At 36.0% G+C, this 23,683-nt stretch overlaps 2 protein-coding genes and 2 long non-coding RNA genes across 20 annotated transcripts; 3 read left to right on the top strand and 1 right to left on the bottom strand.

Moving 5' to 3' along the window:
* The first annotated feature begins 683 nt into the window (after window positions 1-683).
* Window positions 684-3,841, top strand: LOC146929906 (uncharacterized). Of its 16 annotated transcripts, none has more exons than XR_015006197.1 (7): window positions 708-1,071; window positions 1,705-1,853; window positions 2,218-2,286; window positions 2,916-2,959; window positions 3,143-3,285; window positions 3,475-3,607; window positions 3,710-3,841. XR_015006197.1 is itself a non-coding variant. In XM_085701602.1 (3 exons), exons 1-3 carry the CDS (start codon window positions 699-701, stop codon window positions 3,257-3,259), a joined length of 474 nt encoding a protein of 157 aa, XP_085557728.1. In that variant the 5' UTR covers window positions 684-698; the 3' UTR covers window positions 3,260-3,285. The 16 variants fall into 16 exon arrangements, 1 of the variants encoding a protein (XP_085557728.1); XR_015006200.1 differs by having other exon boundaries at window positions 719-986; window positions 3,550-3,607; XR_015006196.1 differs by having other exon boundaries at window positions 719-986.
* A 1,487-nt stretch (window positions 3,842-5,328) lies between these two features.
* LOC146929905 (uncharacterized) lies at window positions 5,329-6,518 on the top strand. The gene is made up of 3 exons (XM_085707431.1): window positions 5,329-5,339; window positions 5,934-5,987; window positions 6,066-6,518. Exons 1-3 carry the CDS (start codon window positions 5,329-5,331, stop codon window positions 6,346-6,348), a joined length of 348 nt encoding a protein of 115 aa, XP_085563557.1. The 3' UTR covers window positions 6,349-6,518.
* Window positions 6,519-6,702: 184 nt separating this feature from the next.
* Window positions 6,703-8,046, top strand: LOC146929904 (uncharacterized). The gene is made up of 2 exons (XR_015006211.1): window positions 6,703-6,843; window positions 7,373-8,046. It is a non-coding gene; the product is annotated as an uncharacterized LOC146929904 (long non-coding RNA).
* A 5,988-nt stretch (window positions 8,047-14,034) lies between these two features.
* LOC146929903 (uncharacterized) lies at window positions 14,035-16,922 on the bottom strand. 2 transcript variants are annotated; one of them, XR_015006193.1, is made up of 6 exons: window positions 16,632-16,922; window positions 15,701-15,878; window positions 15,464-15,529; window positions 15,010-15,384; window positions 14,760-14,917; window positions 14,035-14,343 (listed from the first exon to the last, which is right to left on the bottom strand). It is a non-coding gene; the product is annotated as an uncharacterized LOC146929903 (long non-coding RNA). The 2 variants fall into 2 exon arrangements; XR_015006194.1 differs by having other exon boundaries at window positions 15,464-15,525.
* Between the last annotated feature and the right edge of the window lie 6,761 nt (window positions 16,923-23,683).

The following is a 23,683-nucleotide window of genomic DNA, read 5'->3' as shown; positions in this document are numbered from 1 at the left end:
AACAGTCTAACATTGATTTTGTATCATCGTAATGATCTTGTTAGAGATACTTGTAGCATATAAAAAGAGGAATAATGTACTTCTAGCATACAAAGGAGTTCTTGTATCTATGATTCCTCTAAAAAGTATAACACTAATTTGGTATCAAGTATATTGTTCTTGTAACACCCAAATTAGGCTTAGAAATTTCAATAATTTTTTTTCATGGAAAGAATCATAAAAATGAACTTTAAGTCTCTTTAAAAGATTTCATTTAAAAGTTTACAACTTCAAAAGAAAAATGAACTTTTACAATAACATATGACATCAAAGTCCTAAAAATTTAAACCCTCGATATGACCCGCTCCAACTGAAACATTGATGGCTAACGAGCAACAATTACTCTTCAGTCCCTCAATGTACACTTCTATACCTGGAAACGTTGCCTCAAAAACATAGTGAGTAAAACTCAGTAAAATAGAATTTAATAAAAGGAAAATTCCCTTAATAAAAATAGTTTAAAACGTTTCCAGCCATGTTGGTATGCTAAGCATGGAAAAATCCTCTCAAAAGTTAATGAGTATTTAAATTTCTTCCTTCTCATCTACTAAACTAAATATGAAAAATAATGTCCATGGAAATTACCATTTTGCCCTTCTGAGGGGCATTTTGGTAATCCTGTAATTTGAGAGAAGGACGTTTTGGTAAAATCAACGGGCATGTTGGTAAGAGAAAAGAGACAGAGAAACGTGAACGAGAGAAAGAGGGGGTCGAGGGAGAGAGAGGGAGGGAGGAGTGCCGGAGAAGAAGTCGCCGGCGGTGGGAGGGAGTACCGGGGAAGAATTCGCCGGCGGTGGGATTGGATTCCCCACAACAAATCAGACTCCCTCCCCTCTCTCATTGTCGTCCCTTTCCCTTTCTTTTACAATCTTCACCAAAACTTCCCTTTTCCAACAAGATTATCAACATGCAAGTTCACAATCCTTTTAGTTGAGTGCTTTGGAGTGGTAAGCATGCATTAAAACTCAAATCTTTTTCCTCTTCCCTGTTGATCGATCCATTTTCATATCAGAAATGTCTCTCTTTGAATCGGTATGTTTCATATCAAATTTGTTTGGGTTTTTGTTTGATTTGTGATATTTTTTGAAATTTTGTACTGGGTTTTGATTATTGAGTTTTGATCGGTGGAAAAAATTGAGAATTGGTTTAGTGGGTCGGTGAAAGTTTGTTTTGTTGTTTGTTTTTGGATGATTTTGTATTATCGGTGTTGATTTGAATATGAATATGGTTTTATGGGTTTCATATGTTTTTTTGGTTTGTTTGTCAGATTTGATGAAATTAAAAATTTGTAGCTTAAATTTTGAATTGGGTGTTCTTATTGAGGTTCAGTTGTTTGTTAGATTTGATGAAGATTAAAATGGGTTTATGAAATACACTATTGATAATAGTTCAATGTAAACTGAAAAAGATTTGAGTAGGCAGATTATACAAACTAAATTTTGTTGACAAGTAGTTGTAGACTGAAAAAGATTTGAGTAGGCAGATTATACAAACTAAATTTTGTTGACAAGTAGTTGTAGATAGTGATCCTATGATAGAGGTGGTTTGGGTGGCTTGGATTTCTGACTATGTTATTGGGTAAGAGTTCATTTTCCAGAGGTTTTAAATGCTCAGCTTATCTGTAATTGTAAATTTGTGGTAAGGCATTTATTGTCATTTCTGCAGGTTATCTAAAATGTAAAGTGCATACAAGGATTGGTTATAGCAAGTGAAGAAGCTAAAAGCTAAATACATTGTAAAGCTGGGATTTTTTTTTTCTGCTTCTGCTTGCTAGAGACAAGGGGTGTGTGATATATTCTACTATTGATGATTTGGTGAGCATACAAATTCTACTGTCATGTTTTGATGTAAACAATTAGGCTAAGTAGCGCTGCCGGCTCAAAAACCATAGTTGATGTCTATTATTGAACTGCGTGAATAGAAAGTATGACTAGGAATATAAGATGGTTGCCATTTAACTTGAACACCATAAGTGAATGACTGATGCTTTTGTAGGTGCAATGTACAGAAATGAATGAAAGCACTAACTGATGCTTTTGTTTTGATTGTTGAGTTTGATTGATCTGTTTTTACAGGCTGCAGTTGCACATTTTCTAAATAGATATAAAAATGTGGCATCGTAATTGGATTTGTTTTAGGTTTTTCTTGATGAATATTTGGGTTTTGTTTGTGTTTCAGTACCATCCAGATGAGTGCAAAGGAAGAGATTGTGGGGCGCAGTTTTACTTGATCAATGAGGCTTATGATGTGAGTTTTCCTAAAATTTCACTAAATTATCCTTAATTTTCATTGCATAGTTAATTTAGTTGTTATAATTAATTGGGTTGATTACTATTTTTAGATCCTTAAATATATGGACATTGATATTAGAGATTTAAGATCAATCAGTTCACATTTGAATTTGATCTTTACTAAATAGTAACTTTTAAACAACCTTCACCATTGATTTGAAATACACTATTGAAACCACTCACAGTCATGTTTTGTTCAAATGCACAATTTATTTGGATGAACTACGCTATATCATGATATCAGACTTGAATTTTTTTAGTAAGTGGACTAAAGTGCCCAATATAATGGATTAATATTTTACTGAATAAGGGTTTTGAAGTTTGTAGGATTGATGGTTCAGTGAGATTTAAGATCAATCGGTTCACATTTGATCTTTACTAAATAGTAACTTTTAAACAACCTTCACCATTGATTTGAAATACACTATTGAAACCACTCACAGTCATGTTTTGTTCAAATGCACAATTTATTTGGATGAACTACGCTATATATCATGATATCAGATTTGAATTTTTAGTAAGTGGACTAAAGTGCCCAATATAATGGATTAATATTTTACTGAATAAGGGTTTTGAAGTTTGTAGGATTGATGGTTCAGTGAGATTGGAACTTTGATATAAAAGTGCAGGTCAGTACCAATGTTTCATTTTTTTGGTGACTATCATTATTGTTTCTTTATTTTGTTGAGGTTCAAAGTTTTTGCCAAAATTACAGTGGCACATTGTGAATCCAAACATGTGTTTAACTAATAGTGTGGATCAGTTGAAAACCTAGATATTAATGTTTTGCATTTTTGTGATTGGACTGTCAGATGAGTGGTGATTCTGGTATATCTGCTTTTCCTGAGGAAGACAACATATTCTTGTGGAAAAGAACAATAACCGGAAGCAAAGATACAGTGTTTGAAGCTAATAGAGTTTCCTCTTGAAGAAGCAAAAATATATATCCATGAAGGTCAAGTGTTTCAATATTTGTAATCTCTTTTTAGTGTTTCCGGTGTTTGTGTTTTTCAATTTCCAGTAGCAATATATGATGGATCAAGTGATGCATTTAGTTGATAATTGAAATGTAAATTGGAAGAGTAAAATTTAGTATCTGATTTTCTCAGTTGCTTTGGTAACTTCATAGTATCTGAACTTTTAGGATTGCTTCAATGAGGTTTAACTGAAATGTGTTCTTCATTGTTGCCTAATTGGATACTGTTGTGAGGAGGAGCAGAGGCTTTTGGTGTATGAGTACATGACAAGAGGGAGCTTGGAGAATCAATTGTTCAGAAGTATGTTGCATTTACTTTATTTTTACCAATACTATATTATATACATATATTAATCATGCTGTAAGGTCTGATTTCTTATTTTCTTTGTTGTGATTCAAGCAGGATACTCTGCTACATTACCATGGTCAACTAGAATGAAAATTGCATTAGGTGCAGCTAAGGGACTAATCGAGCTCTTTATCCTCAGCAACTGCAGCTCTCACAGCAGGCTCTGCTTAACAATCAACAGGTATGACCCAATTTGGATTAGTGTGCAGTTTATGCTATTTGCCAATTAAAATATGTCTATGCTTCTTAAGTTATGAAAAAAGTCATTATAAGTTCATACGTGTTTGTTGAAACGTTAGAGGAGAAAGTTATAAAAGATTTGAAATTTCTACCTGTACGAACGTATACGAGAAGCCATTATTTTAAGGTGTTTATAGATGTTATCACCCAAGCTTTATATGTTTTGATCTTATTTAAGGAGCAAAGAAGCAATTATGCTTTGCCAATCTTCATCTAGGGTAACATGCATATGCTGACTTTTTTAATCAAATTAATTTAAAAAAAAAGGATTGTGGCAGAATTATATATTTTATCTTGAGTACTCTGATATAGGTTGATGTATATATTTCCACTAGGGTAATTTTACGTTGTATGTTGTCATGTGACTGTAAGGTCACGGGTTCAAGTCCTTGGAAACAGCCTCTTGTGTAAAAACAGGGTAAGGCTGCGTACAATACACCCAATGGTGGGACCCCTTCCCGGACCCTGCGTATCAGTGCACAGGGTTGCCCTTTTTTATTCTTCAAATGTTTGCCAGGTTTGTCGTATTTTTTGCATAAACTCAATTTTCTGTTTACAATTTTAAAATCTGCAGGGTGATATGATCAAAGATGGACAAGTTATAGGTTATGTGGATCAATGGGGCACTTCACTCCCTGTTAAGGTGATCTTGCAATTTCTGTAACTATACATCCTTCCTAAGTACAGCTCCTGACTTTCTTTTTCTTTCAAACCTTGCAGTCAGATGTGGATGGAGGTATAATGTTTGTGACTTCTAATAAGATACATCAAATTGTTTGATATTTGACTTGAGTAGTTTGGGTCTTCTTTCATAAAAAAAATAGTACGGGTCTTCTCAAATAAGAATATTATAAGTATGCTTCCATTAATTAAGAGTGGAAAAAGTTATTGACGAAGATCAAAGAAAATGGTTTATTGAAATGATAGTAATTTCATTCCTGCATACATATGTAAAATAGAAAGAATTTCTATGTCCCAACTACTATTATATTTTATAGTAGTTGGCTAATCTTCTATTTATAGATTAATTTGAAGGCTATGGCCTTACTCTCTCATGTCCTGTTGATTTAATTTCTGTTGCTCTTTCTTAGCATGGTTCGTCATTATTTTCTGTATTCTGTGTCCAGTTGCAAATAGTTACTGCTTGAGCTATATGATCAAATGGCATGCTATATCTAATTATTTGATTCATAGCAGGAAAATCAGAATAGTGTTTGGTTTACATTTTACGATCTTTTGCTCGATTATTTAGATTTACATTTCATTTACATTTCAAATTGTGCAGGTTGAGATTGTGATGGGACTTGAGGTGGAATTTGGCATTAGTGTGGAAGAAGAAAGTGCCCAGACCATCACCACCGTTCAAGAAGCTGCTGACATGATTGACAAGCTTCTTGAGACCAAGGCTTAAACTAGCAAAGAGGAGGCCTTACATGTCAAAAGGGTAAATATCGTTAGACTGGAACGGGAAATTTTGACTGGCAATACTAATCCAAAAGCGTGTGTTGTGTGTGTTGTTAGAAACATTAAATATGTTTTTATACTAAATTTCAAATTTGAACCTACTCCAGTTTATCACTTGGTTAGTCAACCATTTTGATAATATTTTGATCCTTTTGGTATGCTTTTGGTGTTCAAAGTTGTTCTTTAGCGAAACATATTATAACCTTTAAGAATCATTTTAGATAATGTGTAATTATAAGTATTTGAATGCTTGATGTAAATCATCAATCCAAGATTTTGTGTTGTTAGAAACATTATTATGATAGTTATGTTTTCGACTGGGTTAAAGGATCTTCATGTGTGTCACCTTCTCTGCCTATACTTTGTTCCATATTTTTATATTAATCAAGCCGAATTTTCCTTTTTGGTTAGCAAATGCACGTGGCCAATTATCTTGAACCATTTTCCGTTCTACATAATAATTTTGAAATGAATTTCCAAGATGATTAATATCTGCATTTATATGAATGAAAAGGTTATTTGAATTGTACACTATCTTGACGAGGAGATCTTCCTACATTTTGTATTCTTGCAGAGTGTTGCAAAGATGGGCTGGATATGTCATGCACAGCGAACATGGTATCTGGAGGTACCACTGTTTAATTTATCCTTTTTATCTTAACTCTACCACTATTCACTCCATTTTAACTCAAATGACCCAATGCAGGGCTCTGATTTTGTATGTTGCCGCTGGTGCACTACAAGAAGCATTGGCAGCTCTTCGTGAGGCTCAGCTACCCGATACAGCTGCAATGTTTATCCTTGCATGCCATGAAATCCATGCAGAGATTGTTTCTGACTTGGGTATTACTGGCGATGAATCAAGTTCATCGGTTAATGATAGGATACTAAACTTGCATGCTTTACATCCTGAAAATGAAGATGTAGTTGCTGTTGATGAATACTTTGGGCAATACCAAAGAAAATTGGTGCATCTATGCATGGATTAAGGCTTCCATAAATATTTTGATACGAAAATTGTGTTGATTGTCTTAAAATTATGGCTATGCCTAGCCGATTTCCAAAATCTAGACCATGGGGGTGAGGGAGGTAAAGAGCTCAACGGACATTGACTGACTTCTAAACATTTTAATGAATAAAAAATCAGTTCACTTTCAAACTATTAGTGTGTGCCATTTCATGTACTGTGCATTTGCTTTGTTTCAGGAAGGTAAATGTCAACGGTTTTTTTCCCCACAGAACCATATTGTTCTGTTTCAATATTTAGACGTGTGCGCTTGACATATAATGTGTTCAGTGCTAGGATAATACCCCAGTCCTTTTGGATAGGGTTTGCATTTTGACATGTTTGATGGAACCAATTTTTCTTTTGTAGAGAGGAATATGAGCTCTTAGAAGCTGTGCAGGCAAGACTTGCTGTCCATCATTTGACTGCACCTGTTCTTGGAAATGATCATAATGAGTTTCGCAGCTGTGAAAATCCAGTAAGAACTATGAAGTGAATTTAGTCCAAATTTGACATTCAATGTTTTTCAATACTGATGATATTTATTAAAAGTATTGTTAAAAGTTTCACTACTTTAATTACTTGATTACAAGTTTATTATTCAATGTTGGTACGTTTCCCCTACAATGTGACATCTTTCTACCTCAAATTTTTATCAGTTGTGTAAAATTTGTAATAATTTTGAAATCCTACTTTAACTTTTTAGTTCATTTTATGGAAGCTGTTCCTATTTTCTTTGCTATTCACGTTTTTACGCAACTCCAGTATCTTACTTCTTTGCATGTTGCTCATATGGTGAATGGAATATGATTACAAGTTTAATATTTTTTTGAACTTTTCTAAAAAATACTGAAAGCATTTCAGAAGGGGAAGGCCATGGCTTTTATTTCTTATCATAATTCATTTTCATTTTCCTTTTTTAATTGAATTCATTGTTCAGAAATGCAGATTGATTGATTAAACGATATTGCATCATGTCATTTATTTTTCTTATATGTATTTTATAGAAGGTTGGAGCACCAAAAATACTTGACGGGGACATGTTGACACAGTTTTTGGAGCTGACAAATATGCAGCAAAATAACATCTTGTCTTTGGAACCACTTGATGCGGTAAAAGCAAGTTTGAAGCCACTCCTACCACAATTTTCTGTCAACCAAGTTGTTCAGCTTCTTGAACGGGTTCATTATGCATTGAACTAAACACACTTCCGGTTCATCTTTTTTCCAACATCTGGATGTGGGAAGCAGAATATATATATATGGGTTTTGTTACAAGCCACCCTTTGGTGGTGTCTTTTAACAAGTCACACCTTAAGGTGTGATTTTCACTTTTTAGTTATAACTTTGCTAAAAGACACCTTCATAAAAGTAAGTTGGTGTCTTTTCGCAAATGCTCATAGAGTAACTTGATAAAAGACACCTTCATAAAAGGTGTCTTCTATCATAACCCTATATATATATATATATATATATATATATATTGAGTCACACTATCAACTTTGCTCTACCAATTTGACATGAAACTATCAAATGTAGAAAACCATGAAGAGATATGTGTTTAATGGACTAGATCTTTGTAATAGTAATTGTGTTTAATGGATTAGATCTTTGTAATAGATTAGAGTGCTTTAGAAATATTTGATTGTTCTCCAGGAAATTCGTAATATTTGTTGAGGTTATGAGTTATGTAAGCATTGGAAAAAATCTTGGTCACTCATCCAAATAACCCACACATGCAAACCAAATAACCTTCAAGAATGAATAAGATGATCGTAACATGCCCGCCAAACAACTAAACTGAATAAAGTGGTCGCGAATCACATAGGAAGAAACCGAAGAAATTTGAAGCCACTGCCACTCCGAATGTTTATGTGTTGTTAATTATTTTGTTCAAGTGTGAAGGATACTTCTATTTCTTTACGTTGAAGTCTAATTAAAAAAATGTATTTTACTTGCTATTCTCTCCTTTTTTGTTTATAAGCGATGTGAAAAATTAAAAATTGTTTTCTCCACTTCTGTAATAAGATAAGATTTAACTGTTTTCTCCACTTCTGTAATAAGATAAGATGTCACTCTTTCAATTTTAGGAGAGTAAAATTTCTAATATCATCGGGCAACATAGTTAACGTGTCAGTCAAATATATTTTAATGCTTTTCTCCTAACAAGTCCTGCTCACTCCTAACTAAACTTCCGAAAATACCCTTGCGTGAGTTAAATCACGCATGTGTTAAACCATCGTAACTTACCTCTCGCTGCGTGCAGGGGCGGATCTTCTTAGCGACCTGCAGGTGCCATGGTACCCCCCAACTTTTCTATATATACTAGATTAGGCATAATCTTACCACAACTACTCAGTTGACGCAGTGGAAATGATCTTTATTTTTCTTACTTAGGTCGCGGGTTCGACCCTTCCATCCTCTATTTCTGTTATATTTTTACTATTTTGTTCAAAAAAAAGCTCCTTGTAAGCTCCTATGTAGATTTTTACTATTTTGTTCAAAAAAAAAGCTCCTTGTAAGCTCCTATGTAGAAAAAAGCTCCTTGTAAGCTCCTATGTAGATTCGAACCTACATCCCTGCTCTCTACTCTGCAATCAAACGAAATAAACCACTGGACCATTTAACAGTTATGATATCTCCTTCACACAGTTTAATATATAGTTCATATAATTCTGGCACCCCCCAAAAAATATTCCAAGATCCGCCACTGGCTGCGTGACTTAAGTCACGCTGAAAAATCACATCGAACCCAGCGTAAGTTAACTCACGCTGATTTTATTTCACCTAGATTTCAATTTTTTTAGCATCATCAAGCTTTTTGATGGACCTTTCGGCCACTATGTTCATGTTTTCAAAATCGATAATTAAGTCATGATGTTGCGAATGTTTATGTTTTGTCAATTAATTTGCTCAAGTGTGAAGGATGCTTATATTTCTTTACGTTGAAGTCTAATTAGAAAATGTATTTTACTTGCTATTCTCTCCTTTTTCGTTTATAAGCCTGTGAATTTGACAGTTTAACGTTTTAGTTGCGACTCAAGTTCAAATACTAATAAGTTTTAGCAATAAACAATTTTTTTTTAAATATAACTCATTCAAACATATAACAAATGATTTCAAAAACACATTTTTTAGAAAATTTGCTCTAAAGGAGAGATGCTCAAAATAAGACAATGTCACCTAATCTGTTGATCAAAATAAGACATGCTCTTTTTGTACAACAAAGCTTTATAATGCTTTGGTAAATCTTTTAAAAAGATGCTAGGAATAAAAAGTTTTCAAGACATGTCTTTCGCAATATTGGAAACTTAAAGTTCAAGCGATTATTCATTTATAATACTTCCTCCGGTCTCAAATGTAAGAAACAAAAAAATAAAATTGGTGGGTCTCAAATATAAGAAAAAGTATAGTAAAATGAACCTATTAAATGCAACAATTCCAAGTTTACCCTCATTAAACCAACTTCATCATTAATGTCTTTACAACTCCAAGATAAGGGTAAAATTGAAAAAATATCACTTTTTATAATGACTTAAATGTGGTCAATCCACTTTCTTAATATGTGTGCATTATTTTTTTGTTTCTTACATTTGAGACCGGAGGGAGTATATAGCTAGGAATTGTGCGGTTTGCTTGCTTTTCGCATTTATGAAGTTTTCATTTTCCCTAAACTTGATCATCCGTGTGCAATACTTCTATTCTGCTCTTTCCTTTAATTCCCTAAACTTTTAACTATTTCATGAATCAAGACTTGGTAAAGCTTTGATAAATATTTTGATAAATATTTCTAATGTTTGTGCAATATCCCTTAATTTGCTCATTTTTTTCTTGGCTTAAATGCATTTTTCACCCCCTATGTTTCAAAAAGTTGCGATTTTAGCCCCCTATAAAAAAATGGATATTTTGACCCCCCTAACTTTTGACCCTCTTTTGATTAGCTGATTTTATGACAATTTTTCAGTCTCTGATGGTGTAAACTGGCATGGGGATAGAAGTATGCTGATAAGTGGAGTCCAAACTGGCATGGTGTAACTTTTGGCCCCCCTAAAGAAGGATCCACTTATCAGATTGGACTCCACTTATCATGTCAGTTTGGACACCATGCAAGTTTGGACTCCACTTATCAGCATCCTTCTATCCCCATGCCAGTTTGATATTTGTAAGTAGCATTTGATTTTATTTTTGCTTACAATTATTCTTTTTTGTCAATTCTGTTGTGCTTGGTTTTGATAAAAAGTTTAGCTAAATTATGATGCGCGTTAGAAAGTTCACTACTTTGTGTGAGGAAAACCATTGACTTTAATCTCTTTTCAAAATTACTTTTGGAAGGCTAGAAATCCGAATGTAACGAGACCTTTGTGCAGAATAATGTTTTGTTCTTTTCACAGGTCAGATATATGTTTCTTTTATAGATAAACAGGTATTAGTATCTATTAGGCATATTATATTTCTTAGATTTTAATAATTGGGTTATGATTTGCCAGAAGTTGTGGATCAATAGCACACATTGTTCAATATTTTTCTGCGATCCCTGATTTTACAATACTGTGCAAGTTTAACTTTATATCAAATAAGTCACAATATATAGAAATAACCAGTTCTTCGGTTACGACATCACTTTCCCCTTTATATAATATATTAATATCAATTGATTCTTTCTTTGCAGATCCCACAAAACTCAGCTGACCTCATTGAGTATAGAGCACATCCTTTCTGGCTACAAAAATATTGCCTCATAATGGCTACTGTAACTGGAGTAAATTGTAGTGAAATAGTTCCAATGAAAACCAAACTTTCATTAATATTTTGATAAAGATTTATAATATTTGTGCAAAATATTTGTTCATTTGCTCATTTTTTCTTTGGAACAATTTTTTTGCAATGGTTTCGTTTATGGTAGACCTATCTAAGATTTGATATGTTATGGATCATGGTTTTTTATATTTATATACATGTAATATTTAAATTTCGAATCAGTTTACTTTTAAGCGTATTAACAAATATGTGTTTGCCAACAAAATTATCCGGAAAAAAAGCAATCCACCCCGTACGAAGCACGGGTTTGTAACTAGTTAAATATATAAAAAATATCCCATAATCTATATATATTCTTAACTTTATCCTCTTTGTCTAAGTTACTACACGTTAGTAATCTAATAACTTAGACTGACTATGATGTCATATAAACTATACTTCATAGTGGTAACCTTTAGTAAGATTGAAGATAAATTAACTCCGTGAACAGTGCCTTGCTTACCCGCTCTTACATGTCCCATCGTATATGGATGGAAAACTCACCTTGCAAGGGCAATATCCTAATATGCTCACTTACTAAAATACATTCATACTTATATGTATAACAATGGTTAATATATAGAATGCACTTTAACTTAACCTCTGAATAATCATCTACTCCCATCAGATTTCAGACATCTGCATAACATATATTCATAAACACTATCATATGTCATTCAATAGTGTAATACACATAACAATCAAGGGGATAACCTCCTTCAACTTACTTACTAGCCCGTATTTACAAGAAATAATCCATTCATAACCATACATCACAAAAGCATTGTAACACTGTGACTCATTAACAATAAAATCAAATATACAAAGAAATTTGAAATAGTATTCCATAATTCTCTATTCTTTAAGAATGGACTATAATTATTAAATAACTAAAAAGGTAAACAATCTATTAATCCATCCTTCATATGATTTAAAACTAGAGATAGTGCACTGGTAATAATAAGAAAGTAGCTAGATCCACCATTTTGAAGAGTTAGAAAAAAGTTTCAAATCAGATTTTTCAGCATAACGTTTGCCAAATATAATCATGAATGACATCTGAAATGAATTCAAATAATTTTGTAGACTTTTATAGGAATAGACAGTTCATAATCAAAGACAATGTAATTGGTCCAAATCAAAATTCAAAGTAATCAATTCAGGGAAGAAAAAAACCCACAGTCAGACCGATCAACATAAGATTATTGCAGAACTAAAATCAATACAAACTATAAAAGGACAGTCATATAAAGTCTAAAAAAATTCTGCATTTTATGAAGGTATTCAGCTTAAATATGAATCTTATGCAATTGGTCCCATTTAAATATCTTATGTCAATAAATTACGAAAAATCATGCATTGAAACTGTTCTATATGAGGTAATTTTTAGGATTTCTAGTTCATCTTTGAAATCTCCTTTCTTTCTTGTTAAACATGTAAAATTCCACATCCTTAACTAAACTTTAAATTCATTTCAGTAATGATTAATGAAATTACATGATAAATCAAACCCATCAAAATCAATAATAATCAACAAGCAAATTAAATATCTTTTTTTTTTTTTGTACAAAATTCATCTCATAATAATAAACAATCAGTGAAATTAAAATTATGAACTAAAACCTTATTACTTCCAAGGATGAAACCCTATCCTCCATTCCAACAAATCACTTCTTCCTTCTTCAATTATTTCTCTCAGTACCCATGAGTTAATATATGATACATGCAAGCGGAAAGGGGAAACTTAGATCAAGCTAAGAAGTAATAGGTTTAGGGAAACTAGGAGAAACTGGGTTTACCTTGTCCTCTTCTCAACTCTATATTGCTATTCAAGCTTGTTCTCCTCTTTTCTAGCCCTCTCTCACACCATTTTTTTCTCTTCTCTCTTCATCTTCTTCCCTTTTTTCTGTTATTTTCTTCTCTCTCTCTCTCTCTCTCTCTCTCTCTCTCTCTCTCTCTCTCTCTTCTTTTTAACTTAATAGCAGTTTTGGTCCCTATGTATCACGAACTTGAAATTTTTGCCTCCTAAAAAAAAATTACAAAGTGCGGAGTTGAGCACACTGCCATTTTCGGTCCAATTTTCTTTTTGTTGAAGTGTTTTTTACGGGGGCAAAAATTGCAAGTTCGTGATACTTAGGGGCCAAAACTGCTATTAATCCTTTCTTTTTCTAGTGAGATGATGAAATGATAAAATGAGTGTTGCTTGAGTTAATTATGTGACTTTTGTTTGGAAATGTGAGTTGTTTGCGTGGGCTTGAGTAATATAGGCTTAACTACTAGGTGTACTCTTGAGTTCCTCATACACCCCATTCTTATTTCTAATTCACTAGAACAACAAATCTAGTAAGTAATAAACAACAGCAGCAACAACAACAACAATTAATCTTATCAAAATTATCTATAGAGATGATAATTTGGAATGTTACGGTTGTTATTAATTTAACATTCACTACAAAAAAATGCGCTAGATTGCGGGGGTTTTAAAGCTATTTTGCGGCGGTTTTTAACCTCCGCGAAATGTTTTGCGGGATTTTTCAAAACCCCCGCTTATACTAATCCCACAAATTATTTGCGGGGGTTTTTTGTGACCGCTGGTATTCAGATCCAAAACCTCCGCAATAAGAGTGTTTAATTTGCGGGAGTTTTTAACCTCCATAGATACATGGATATATTTTTTTTTTAAATTCCTTTTTTGTTGGTTTTGTGGGAGTTTTTAACCTCCTTTAATACAAAAATAATATAATTGATTTTTGTTACATAATTTTTTTTCTTTATTTAATCCATTCTTGTTTTTAATAGCAATTTATTGGTATTGTAAAATTTAAATTTATCAATACACTCAATTCCAAAATAAATATTTAAACTTAATAACGTGTCCAAAATATCCATATATAATATCATATATAATCTAATTTAAATGTGACAATACATAACACAAATTCATAATAATAGCATAAAATATGTCTTCCCCTAATAGAGATATCATAACAAAACATATAGTCAATATCTCTTTTCAACCTTCTATTCCAAATGAAAACTCAGATATTCTACAACCAACCAAGAGTTGTTTGATATTTGATATAAAACCTTTATATTTAATCTAAAAAACATCAGATGTTTCTTCCACCACATGATCCTCTTCCGTTCAAAGGCGAATTAGGCTCATTTGCAACATATTTCTGCTGAAATTATAAAGAAAAAACACTTCATTAGCTAAAATATTTGATGAAGCTTCCACAAAATTATGGAAAAAGTAAAACAAATACCACACTAGATTGATCGTGATCTAAACCAAACTAAGAAAAGCGTGAAACTAACATAACGGTCATTATTGGCCTACAATTGCATCAGAAGTTCACAACAAGCAAAACATATTCATTTAAACTTGAAATGCAATTTTCATCTATCATTTTGGACGGGTGCTTAACTCTCTTCTCTAGAATCATCCTAAATTAAAAAATAAAATAACAAACTTCATCAGGCTTGACGAAAAAAACTTAAATCTAAAGCTACTGACATATACAATCCAATAAGTCACCTGATGTATTATTTCGTCAAAGAAAGGAACAAAGATATATGGGATCATAAAAGAACTTACATTTGATGAACCAAAGAAGTTAGCCACTTCACCAGGAATCCTATATATGTTTTGACATATTTTTTTCGTATGCTCAAAGTAATATTAGATATAGGCAGAAGCTGAGACTCAATTTCCATCCCAGAAGAGTTCTAGACAAAAACCTTTGCAGTGGAAACCTGTGGCAAGTATGTTCTGAAGTCAGTCATGTAAAAGTATAAATCAATGTCTAAAGACTTCAAAACTTAACCAAATAAATGTGTTTGAATACCATAACTAATGTGTATGTGTTTTGTCTCCATTAGCGCACTCATTGGAGGAAGGGTCCATTAGTGCATCCATTTATGAGATAAGAAGGAAGAACAAAGCATATAAGTTAACATGGTCAGTAAGTTCCAATAATATCTATCAAATTATATAACTTATTATTGATAAAAAAAAATAAGAAATCATATAGGATGAAAAAGGTTAATGTAGTAAAAACAAGTCATTAATGGATTTCTTGCAAAAAGAAAAACAAAAAAGGAGATAAATGAATTCTATGACTAGAGTGCACCTGTTGGAAGCCTGTTACTGTGTTTATCACATGCGAACTTGATCTTTGGTTTACCAATAAAGCAAGTGGAGATGCAACCAAGCCTTCTGCCTGCAAATTAAGAAATTGTGGATCACTTCAGTTTACAATTATGAAATCATTAGCTAAAAATAAAATTATTAACGTGCACCTCATCATAGCCTATTGAAATTCCTGATTCATTCCTCCCTTTAAAAAATTCCAATTGCCTTGCTGCCTAAATATCAAGAAGAAAGGAATGAATAATGCACATCCAAGTAAGAATGATATATGAGAGCTCAGAAACATTATATCTGATAGCAACCACTCTTTATTCTCATGTAACCCTATAAAGCTTGGCCTACTTGTAAAATAACCAGTCCAATATGCATTTGGATGAGCAACATACCTGACAAATTGTGTCTTAAAATTCAAATTTGAGCTCTCTAAATTATGTGTGGCAGCTTTGAAGTGAAGGGGAAGGGACAGGAATAGGAAGTGAGAGATGCGAGGAGTCACTTCGTCATTGTAAAAATAACTAACTCCCCTGGTATATGGTGTTGATACAATGCATTGACTGGACCATCCTGAGAGAATACCAGTATGGCATGAACAGTGAGTACGAATTTCAACTCAAAACGTTAAAGATGCAAAACAAGTTCTCTAGAAAAATATTTTAGACAACAAACTTCAAACCAGGGCTCCTAATTGACATAGTGAATAAACTTATCCATCTGCCTAAACCAAGAATTAAACTATTATTAGCAACAATAGTAGCATTATCTATAATATATAATATAATGCATTTTCTAGAAAAATAGAACCATTATCTAGAAACTTTCTAACACAATTGCAAAAATGCCAAACAGAGTTTAATTAGAACAATAGACATAATAATATTGGTTCAAACATAGCTTTCCAACATAGAAGCGAAAAATAATCCAACACAATAAAGGATGGTATATTGACATTCATTGCACTGTCATCAGATTCAATTACTTACATCTAGACTCCAAAAGTTATATTTCAACCATCAAAACATTCATGATTATTGGTGAACCCTAAAACAACAAAGTTCATTACAAAGAATTTCAAGAGTTGAAACTATGTATATGAAGTTTGTTTATGGCTGGTGATAGCTATTGGTGAACCTTAAATTGTCTTAAATTGTAATATTGCAGAAAATATTGGTGAACCCTAAATATTGATTTTTCATCAAAATCAAAAGCATCAAACCCTATAACTATCAATTTCATTGAAACAATTCAAAGACAAAACAATTTCATCAAACCCTAATTCCCAAATAAAAAATTGATTTATGAAAAATAGAATAAAAATACCTCTATGAGGGAGACAGTGATGGAATGGAACGATGAGAGTGACGGAGGGAGAGAGTGAGAGTGATGGAGCGGTTTGCAACGGCTACAGTAACAGAGGGTTTGACAACGAAGAGAGTGACAGAGGGAGAGAGTGAGTGTTGGAACAGAAGTTCTGGAGAGTGACGGCGGCGAGTGAGACGGCCGTGAGAGTGAGAAAGAGAGGTTCCTGGAGCTGTGAGGGAGAGAGAGTGAGAAGGTTCTGGAGATGGAGAAAGAGATAATGAGAGAAAGAGATTTTGATTTGTTTTCAATGAGTGAATCAAAGGAGAGGGAAACGAAAATAAAAGTGCGCTACACGTGAAAGGGTAGCGGGATAGGTTAAAAATTAGAAAAATTGCCTTAATTTTGTGGGGGTTTGAAACCGTCCAAGATTGAAAAGCATTTGTTACAGCAAAAAGGGGGCGCGTCACTATTTCAACTAATTTGCGGGGGTTTTTGAAAACCTCCGCAAAAAAACCTCCGCAATCCAGCGCGTTTTTTGTAGTGATTGAAGAATTTTGCATCTAAAAGTTTAAAATTTAATTAATTACGTGTTGATATATAGTTTTTTTTTGTTGTTATTATTCTTAGGTGCTAAAATTCCAGTCTCTGTTTTTCAGGTGCTAAATTTCAGTCTACTTCACAGGTGCTATTGTTCTTCACTTTTGCGGTATTTTATTTTGTTTTGGTATATATGGAGTATGTGATATATTTTCAGATGTTACATAAAAAAAACATTTATTTGGTAGTGAAAAACGAAAAAAACGAAGTGAAGAGCTAATAAAACCACAACAATGAGCTAAATTTTTTTTATAATGTATTTTATAAGGGGCCCGTTTCTCATATTATATCTAAGACCTGTAAAACTCTAGAAACGACACTGAGAAAGATCTATCCATATATTTATTAATTTGTCCCTGATAAGAAAATCATTTATTTAGTATTATTTAAATTAAGCTTATTTATACCTTTAGTCCCTGCAAATAGGGGTCATTTAAAGTTTGGTCCCTGAACTTACTAATTATTTCAAACAGCCACTGCAATTATTAATCATTTGAGTTTTGATCCTTGAGCCCATTTGATCACTGACACGTCATTGATTTGCTGACGTGGCAATGTTGAATAGGATAGAAGCTTGCTGACTCGGAAAAAATGTTGTGAAGATGAAATTACCCCTCAATTGATTAGTCAATTGCGAAAAGACGAAAATACCCTTAACTATCAAACATCAATAATTCATCCTCTTAAATTCAAACCCAAAAAATGCATCCAACAATCTTCATCAACCCCCAAAATAATAACATAAGCTGATATGGGAAAAGCAGAAGTAAAACAAAACAAAGAAATATAAAGGAATTAGACGAACAAAAAAAATGAACCAAGAGAGAAGAACTCGAACAGAGACATAAAGGAAGGAGAATATAAAACTCTACACAAAAACAGAGCAGGAGAACATTCAAGGTGGAACACCAAATAGAAAAGAACTCGAACGAGAGCAAGGAAACAATGACAGAATTTAAACTCCAATGAACGATGGCTACACAAAGAGAAGAAGAACGAAAAGTGACCACTTGAACAATCAAACATGTGGGATACAATATTAGAGCACTCAAAAGGGTGCTAAAATACCAATATCACTCAACAAATTAAAAAAAAAAAAATCAGCACCAGAAAACATAATTGTTGTTGTGCATCTAGGTATTTTCAGTTTGCTAAACCTCCCACCAATAACATCCTCCTTCTTACTTAAACTCCACTGTATAAAATCTCTTTCTACCTCCAAAAACGAATGCTTCTCCGGTTTCTCCGACGACAAATTCCACTGGATGACGGTGCAAAACCTTCATTGGTGCTCGAGTTTTCAACTTCAAAACAACAACATAAGTGTAGTAGTTCTGATTCGCAGCAACAAGACTAGAAAATAGAAAATTAACCACTTAGATATACATCTCTACCATGGTCGTTTTTGGTTTCTCTTTGCTTCTTATGAGAAAATAGAAAATTAAAAACTTCAATCGACCCACAAAGGGAAGTGACAGTCGTGAGTTTTCTAGGTTTGAAGCATGAGTGAAGCAGAGGATTTGAGTCAATGGGGAAGAAAATAATTTTCTTGATTTTTATTTAATGATTTGGATTTTCATTTCTGAGTTTGTGTTCTGTGTTTCAAGATTTGTGGTTGTTGCTCTGGGTTGTGAATAGAAAGAGAACGGGGATGAGAAGAAGAGAAGCTTGTTCAACTTGTGATGATTTGTTGTTGTTGTTTATTTTAGAATTCATCACTAATCCAAAAGAAAAGGGACAAAGATGAAGATCGATCTGCAGGTTGTGAACATGGATGAAGATTATCTTGGTTTTGGAGAAAGAAAAAAAAAAGGGTAGAAAGTGATCGTACCTGATCAGAAGGAGATTGTCGGTGCTTTGAATGTGGTGGTTGTGACGGTGGTGGAATACGTCAGTTTGCTTCTTGGAGCGGATGGGGGGTGTGTACCTGCAGGCACTCCGACTCTCAAGTCAGTAGAGATCATATAGTGAGGGTTTAGAGGAAGAAAGGAATTCTACCTTGGGGACTGCGATGAGTCCCCTATTTATAGAGGTGGAGAGCTGCAGAGCCGTTGGAGAGGCACACCTGGCTCCGACGGTTACGAAATCGTGGGAAGTATAACCGCCAAAGAGTTTATTGCGGGAAACGTGCAGAACATGCAAGAGAGACGTTGGGGTTCGTTTGAACCAGTCTCGTTTGCTTCGTGCACCCCCCTTGCGGAGAGGGGGTAAGTTGTGAGCAATAATGCCAAACGTGGAGTTTGGGCTTTGGAAGGTATTGGGCCTTAGTAAATTGGCCGACAATCCTTTTGGCCGGTCCAGAACAGTAGCCCCCCAAGTCGTTGCTCTTGATAAAGAGTGATGACTTAAGTGCGGGCGTCCTTCTCGTTTGAAGCCGACCTTAGGTGAAGCTTTATTTTGTGTGTATCCCCTTGCTCGAGGACGAGATGGATCTCGTTCGCCGGACCCATGCATGCCCTGACTTGGAAATCGTTTGCGGGGTAGATGAGAGCGCCGGGAGTGTGGGTTGCATAGGCTCGCCTATCTCAAAGTGTTAGCTCTCCCTCTAACGAAGTAAGTTCGCCTGACAGCGTGGCAGAGTCCGGCATGTATACGTCTGGTCTTATTAGATCGGATGAAAAGATTCCCTCACCAGGAAGTTTGGTCGGATGTCATTCCGTAATTAATGCCAACGTCTTGTGGGAGAGGTTGAGGAGACATGACCTTTGGTTTTTGAGTGACACGTGTTAAAGCTACAAGTAGTACTTGAGTGCCTGTAGTTTCCAGCGTGTTCTCGGATTGTATTCCCGAGGTGTCATCATCACCGTTGATTAAATCATGACGTTTTGAGAACCGTAGTGAAGGATCAGAACCCTTGGATGAAAAGGTTTGATCGAATCTGGACCATAGAAGTGGTGCTTTAGAGGAAGAGCCGAGAGTGAAGGGGTGCACTAGATGAACTTCGTGGATTTTGGGTGGGTTGTGAAACGAGTGTAAATAGTTCCACTGTTGTTTTGGAAAGTCACTACGTTTCGAACTTCTCAAAGACTTAGAGATTTTCCCCAGTTTCCAAAAGCGAAGTTTTCCCGAGTTACCGCCTTTCAATCGCAACTTCAGTCTCTTCTTCTTCACAGGTAGAGTTCTGTTGACTTGTCTCTTTTACTTCTGCATTTTAGCTTCTGCTCTTTTTAGAAACTGTAGGAATGCATGCTTCTAGGGTAGACATAGGTTTGACTCGGTGGTTTCCGCCATTGGTTGTGGCGGTTTCCACCGTGCATCAAAAGATTTTGTTGATGTGCTGTCTGTTTTCTGTTTAGTGTTCTAGAAAAACATTGGCGACTGTCTTATGTTTCTTTTGTAAGCTTGGAGTCTGTTCGCCGGGAATTGACTTCCTCGACGGGGAAGTCAAGCTTGTAATCCCATTTTCTGACGGTAGCGACTTGATCACTTCCTTGCCGTGACCGACCTGATGGGTGAAGGAAGGGTGGATCTGGATGTTGGATTCACTTTTTCCCTTGCTTTTTTCAGGTCTATTATGGCAAATGAGGGCGTTGATGCGTCTGTTGTTTCACGGCCTGGAGAGGAGCCTTTAGAAACGGAATCTGTGTTTGCCTCCGATGGCGTGGGTGAAGCCCCCTTCGGTACTGTCGGAGAAGTGAGGGATTGGGAGCTAGTTCTGCCGAGCACATCTAGCAGGGTGTGTTCGGAGTATGATAACCATGTCTTTCCCATGTATGAAGTGGTTTTCAAAGACATGGGTTTCTGGCTCCCCTTCTCTCATTTCCAGAGGGAGGTGCTTCGTTGGACCAAGCTGTCACCCACTCAGATTCATCCAAACTCTTATGCCTTTATGAGGGCCTTTGAGTTGCTATGCGATTACCTTCGCATCCTTGCCTTCAAAAACGTCTTTTTCTCCTTCTTCACCGTGCAGCGGGGAACGGATTGGGTTTCTTTCCGCCAAACCCAAAAGATGTTTGAGATTTTTGCCGGAAAGGTCCGGAATTTCAAGGAGCGCTTCTTCCTGGTCCGACCAATAAGCGTGGTTGCATTGGATAACCTCTTGGAGGCTGCTAGGGATGGCGAGCAAGAGCGCCGTCCTTTCTTCCACTTATGCTGGTCTCAGGACCATTTTGCATATGAACCGAGGCACTTTGGTCGAACCATTGCCAACTTGACTGACGAAGAGAAAAGTCTCCGTCAAAAACTTTGGGCTTTCATTGAGTCCCTTCCTCTGAGGGTTAAGACTGATAGACAGGGGAATCCTTTGGTGAGTGCGGACGGGACCCCAGTAACAGAGCACGGCCTTATCAACACTTATGAGTTGTTGACCTCTGATGATTCTGATACTTGCCTTGGTAGTTTATTGTTTTCTTTTCATTCTTGTCTCCTTTATTGCCTTCTTATTTGTTTCTCCTAACTGACGCAGTTTCCTTTGTCTTTGTGTTTGCAGAGAAAATGAAGAAGGACTTGGGAGCCCTTGTGAACGCTGCGAGCAAGAAGATCTCGGCCAAGAAAAAGCACAAAAACGTCCAGTCCCTGGAGCATCTGATTTCTGGATCTGGTCCTAGCACAACCCCTGGTCCTGTGGTGGATTTGGACGGGGAGGGGCCATCTGAGGAGCTGGTGCAGGATTCTGCTAAGAGGTAGAGGGTGAGGGTGCCTTCTGAAGATCCAATCACGCCAATCAAGGCCGTTCCCGTCCGTTCAGAGAAGGGAGATTTCCTCCAGCTTCTGAAGGTGTGGTCCGAGCCGGAGCTGTGTGACCCTCAATCGACCCTTTTCTTGGATGATCCTGAGCTGAAGATCATCCAGGATCTAGGTCCAGCTGGCAGGAGTAAGGCGATAACTGATGGGGTTATTGTCACCATGAAGGCTCTGGAGGTTGCTGCTGCCCTGAACAACGCTTCCCTGGACAGTGAGGTTCGGGTCGATGCTCTGGTGCGGGAGAGGGATTTTTGACCTCCAAGGTTGCTGCCCTTGAGGAGGACCAAAGGAGCAAGAGGTCAGTTGCGGAGGATCGTGACCGTTAGCTTGCTTCTTTGAATGAGCAGTTGTCTGAGGCCCAGACTGCTCTTGAGCAAGCAACCGACTCCTCACGGAAGCTGGCGGAGGAGAAGGTGTCTTTGGAGGAGGCTCTGAAGAAGGCGAACCTCCCTGGAGAGGATGAGGCGGAAGACCTCGCTGTCCTACGGCACGCCGACCTTGTGGATAGGATTGGTGAGCTGGAAGGAAGCTTGGTGGAGGCCCTCCAGCTTGGCTTTGATCGGGCGGTGGCCCAGTTGAAGGTGATGAACCCTGGCATTGAGCTGAATGTCGAAGGAATTCATCCTCTTAACGAGGTGAAAGACGGGGTGATCGTTGCGCCTCCTGATCCTGAGGAAGAAGACGGGCATGTTGATGAAGCCTAGGCCTGATGAGGCCTTGTAATTAATATCTTCTTCAAAAGCTTGGAATGACATTGTGCGCCCTTCGTGGTTTTAGCACCTTCATATTATAATTGCACTATTCTTAAATTACACCTGTTTGTATGATTTACTCCTAAGTATAATGTTTAGATTTTGCATGCTCGTTGTGTGAGGCTTTTTGATACTGTTTGAAGTATTTGTTGAAAGCGAATTATCTATCTTGTGTTTTGAGAGTGCAATAATTTGTGTGCTCTTAAATTGTAAACTGTTCAACTTGTGGACTTGTTCGCTTTTGATTTGCGAGATCCTTAAGTCGAAGTGTGTTTTGCTGTGGTGGGGCGGACTACCCCCCGCAGTCATTATTTCGACGAAGTGACTTAATGACTGGAGAGTTGAGTCTGCCCGCCTAGCTTTTTGCTTCTTTGACTTGATGAAATCAAAGTTTGCCTTTTTCCTTCCTAGGTAGTAAGTTACTTTGTTTGAAAAGTTTTACCTTTGCGTAGTTTTGCAAGGAAGGGCTTGGCGGGGAGTTTCCAACTGTTTTACGCGGAGTATTAGTCAGAAATGTTGCACATCCAAGAGATTGTTTATCTGAATGTGTGTCCAAAGTTGTGGACATGTAACAGCGGATGAACGAGAGAATTTTTCTAAGTTCAACTCACTGAGGCGTGAAACACCCATCGCGAGCTGGGGTTCTACCTAACATGCCGAGCAGTGATGTCGCAACGGTAAGCGTACATACTGAGGAGTAAGAGAATGTGTAAATTCTTCCCATCCTTTTTCTTTTTGGAATCGGAGTGGCACGACTTTCCTCTTCTGTTTATTTGCTCGACGGGGAGCTATGAGTTCGTTTTGTAGAACTAAGTATGTACATTAGAGTAAGTTGCCGCTGTTTGCCATCTAAGTGTAATACTTTTGAGTTTTTCTGCATTCCAAGTTCTTGGAATTGCGTTTTGATGAAGGTCCTCGAGTCCGTAAGCTCCCGTCCCGGTCTTCATCCGGATCCTGAATGGGTCGTCCCAGTTGGCGGCGAGTTTCCCTTCTTCGGAATCCTTCTGGTTTCGCCGGAGGACGAGATCGCCCACTTCG

This window comes from Medicago sativa, chromosome 4 (assembly GCF_051527215.1).
Source record: "Medicago sativa cultivar Bolivia chromosome 4, Bolivia_mono, whole genome shotgun sequence".
Lineage (NCBI taxonomy): Eukaryota > Viridiplantae > Streptophyta > Magnoliopsida > Fabales > Fabaceae > Medicago > Medicago sativa.
The sequence above is the reverse complement of the archived record's forward strand: the minus strand, read 5'-3'. Positions and strand labels throughout refer to the sequence as shown.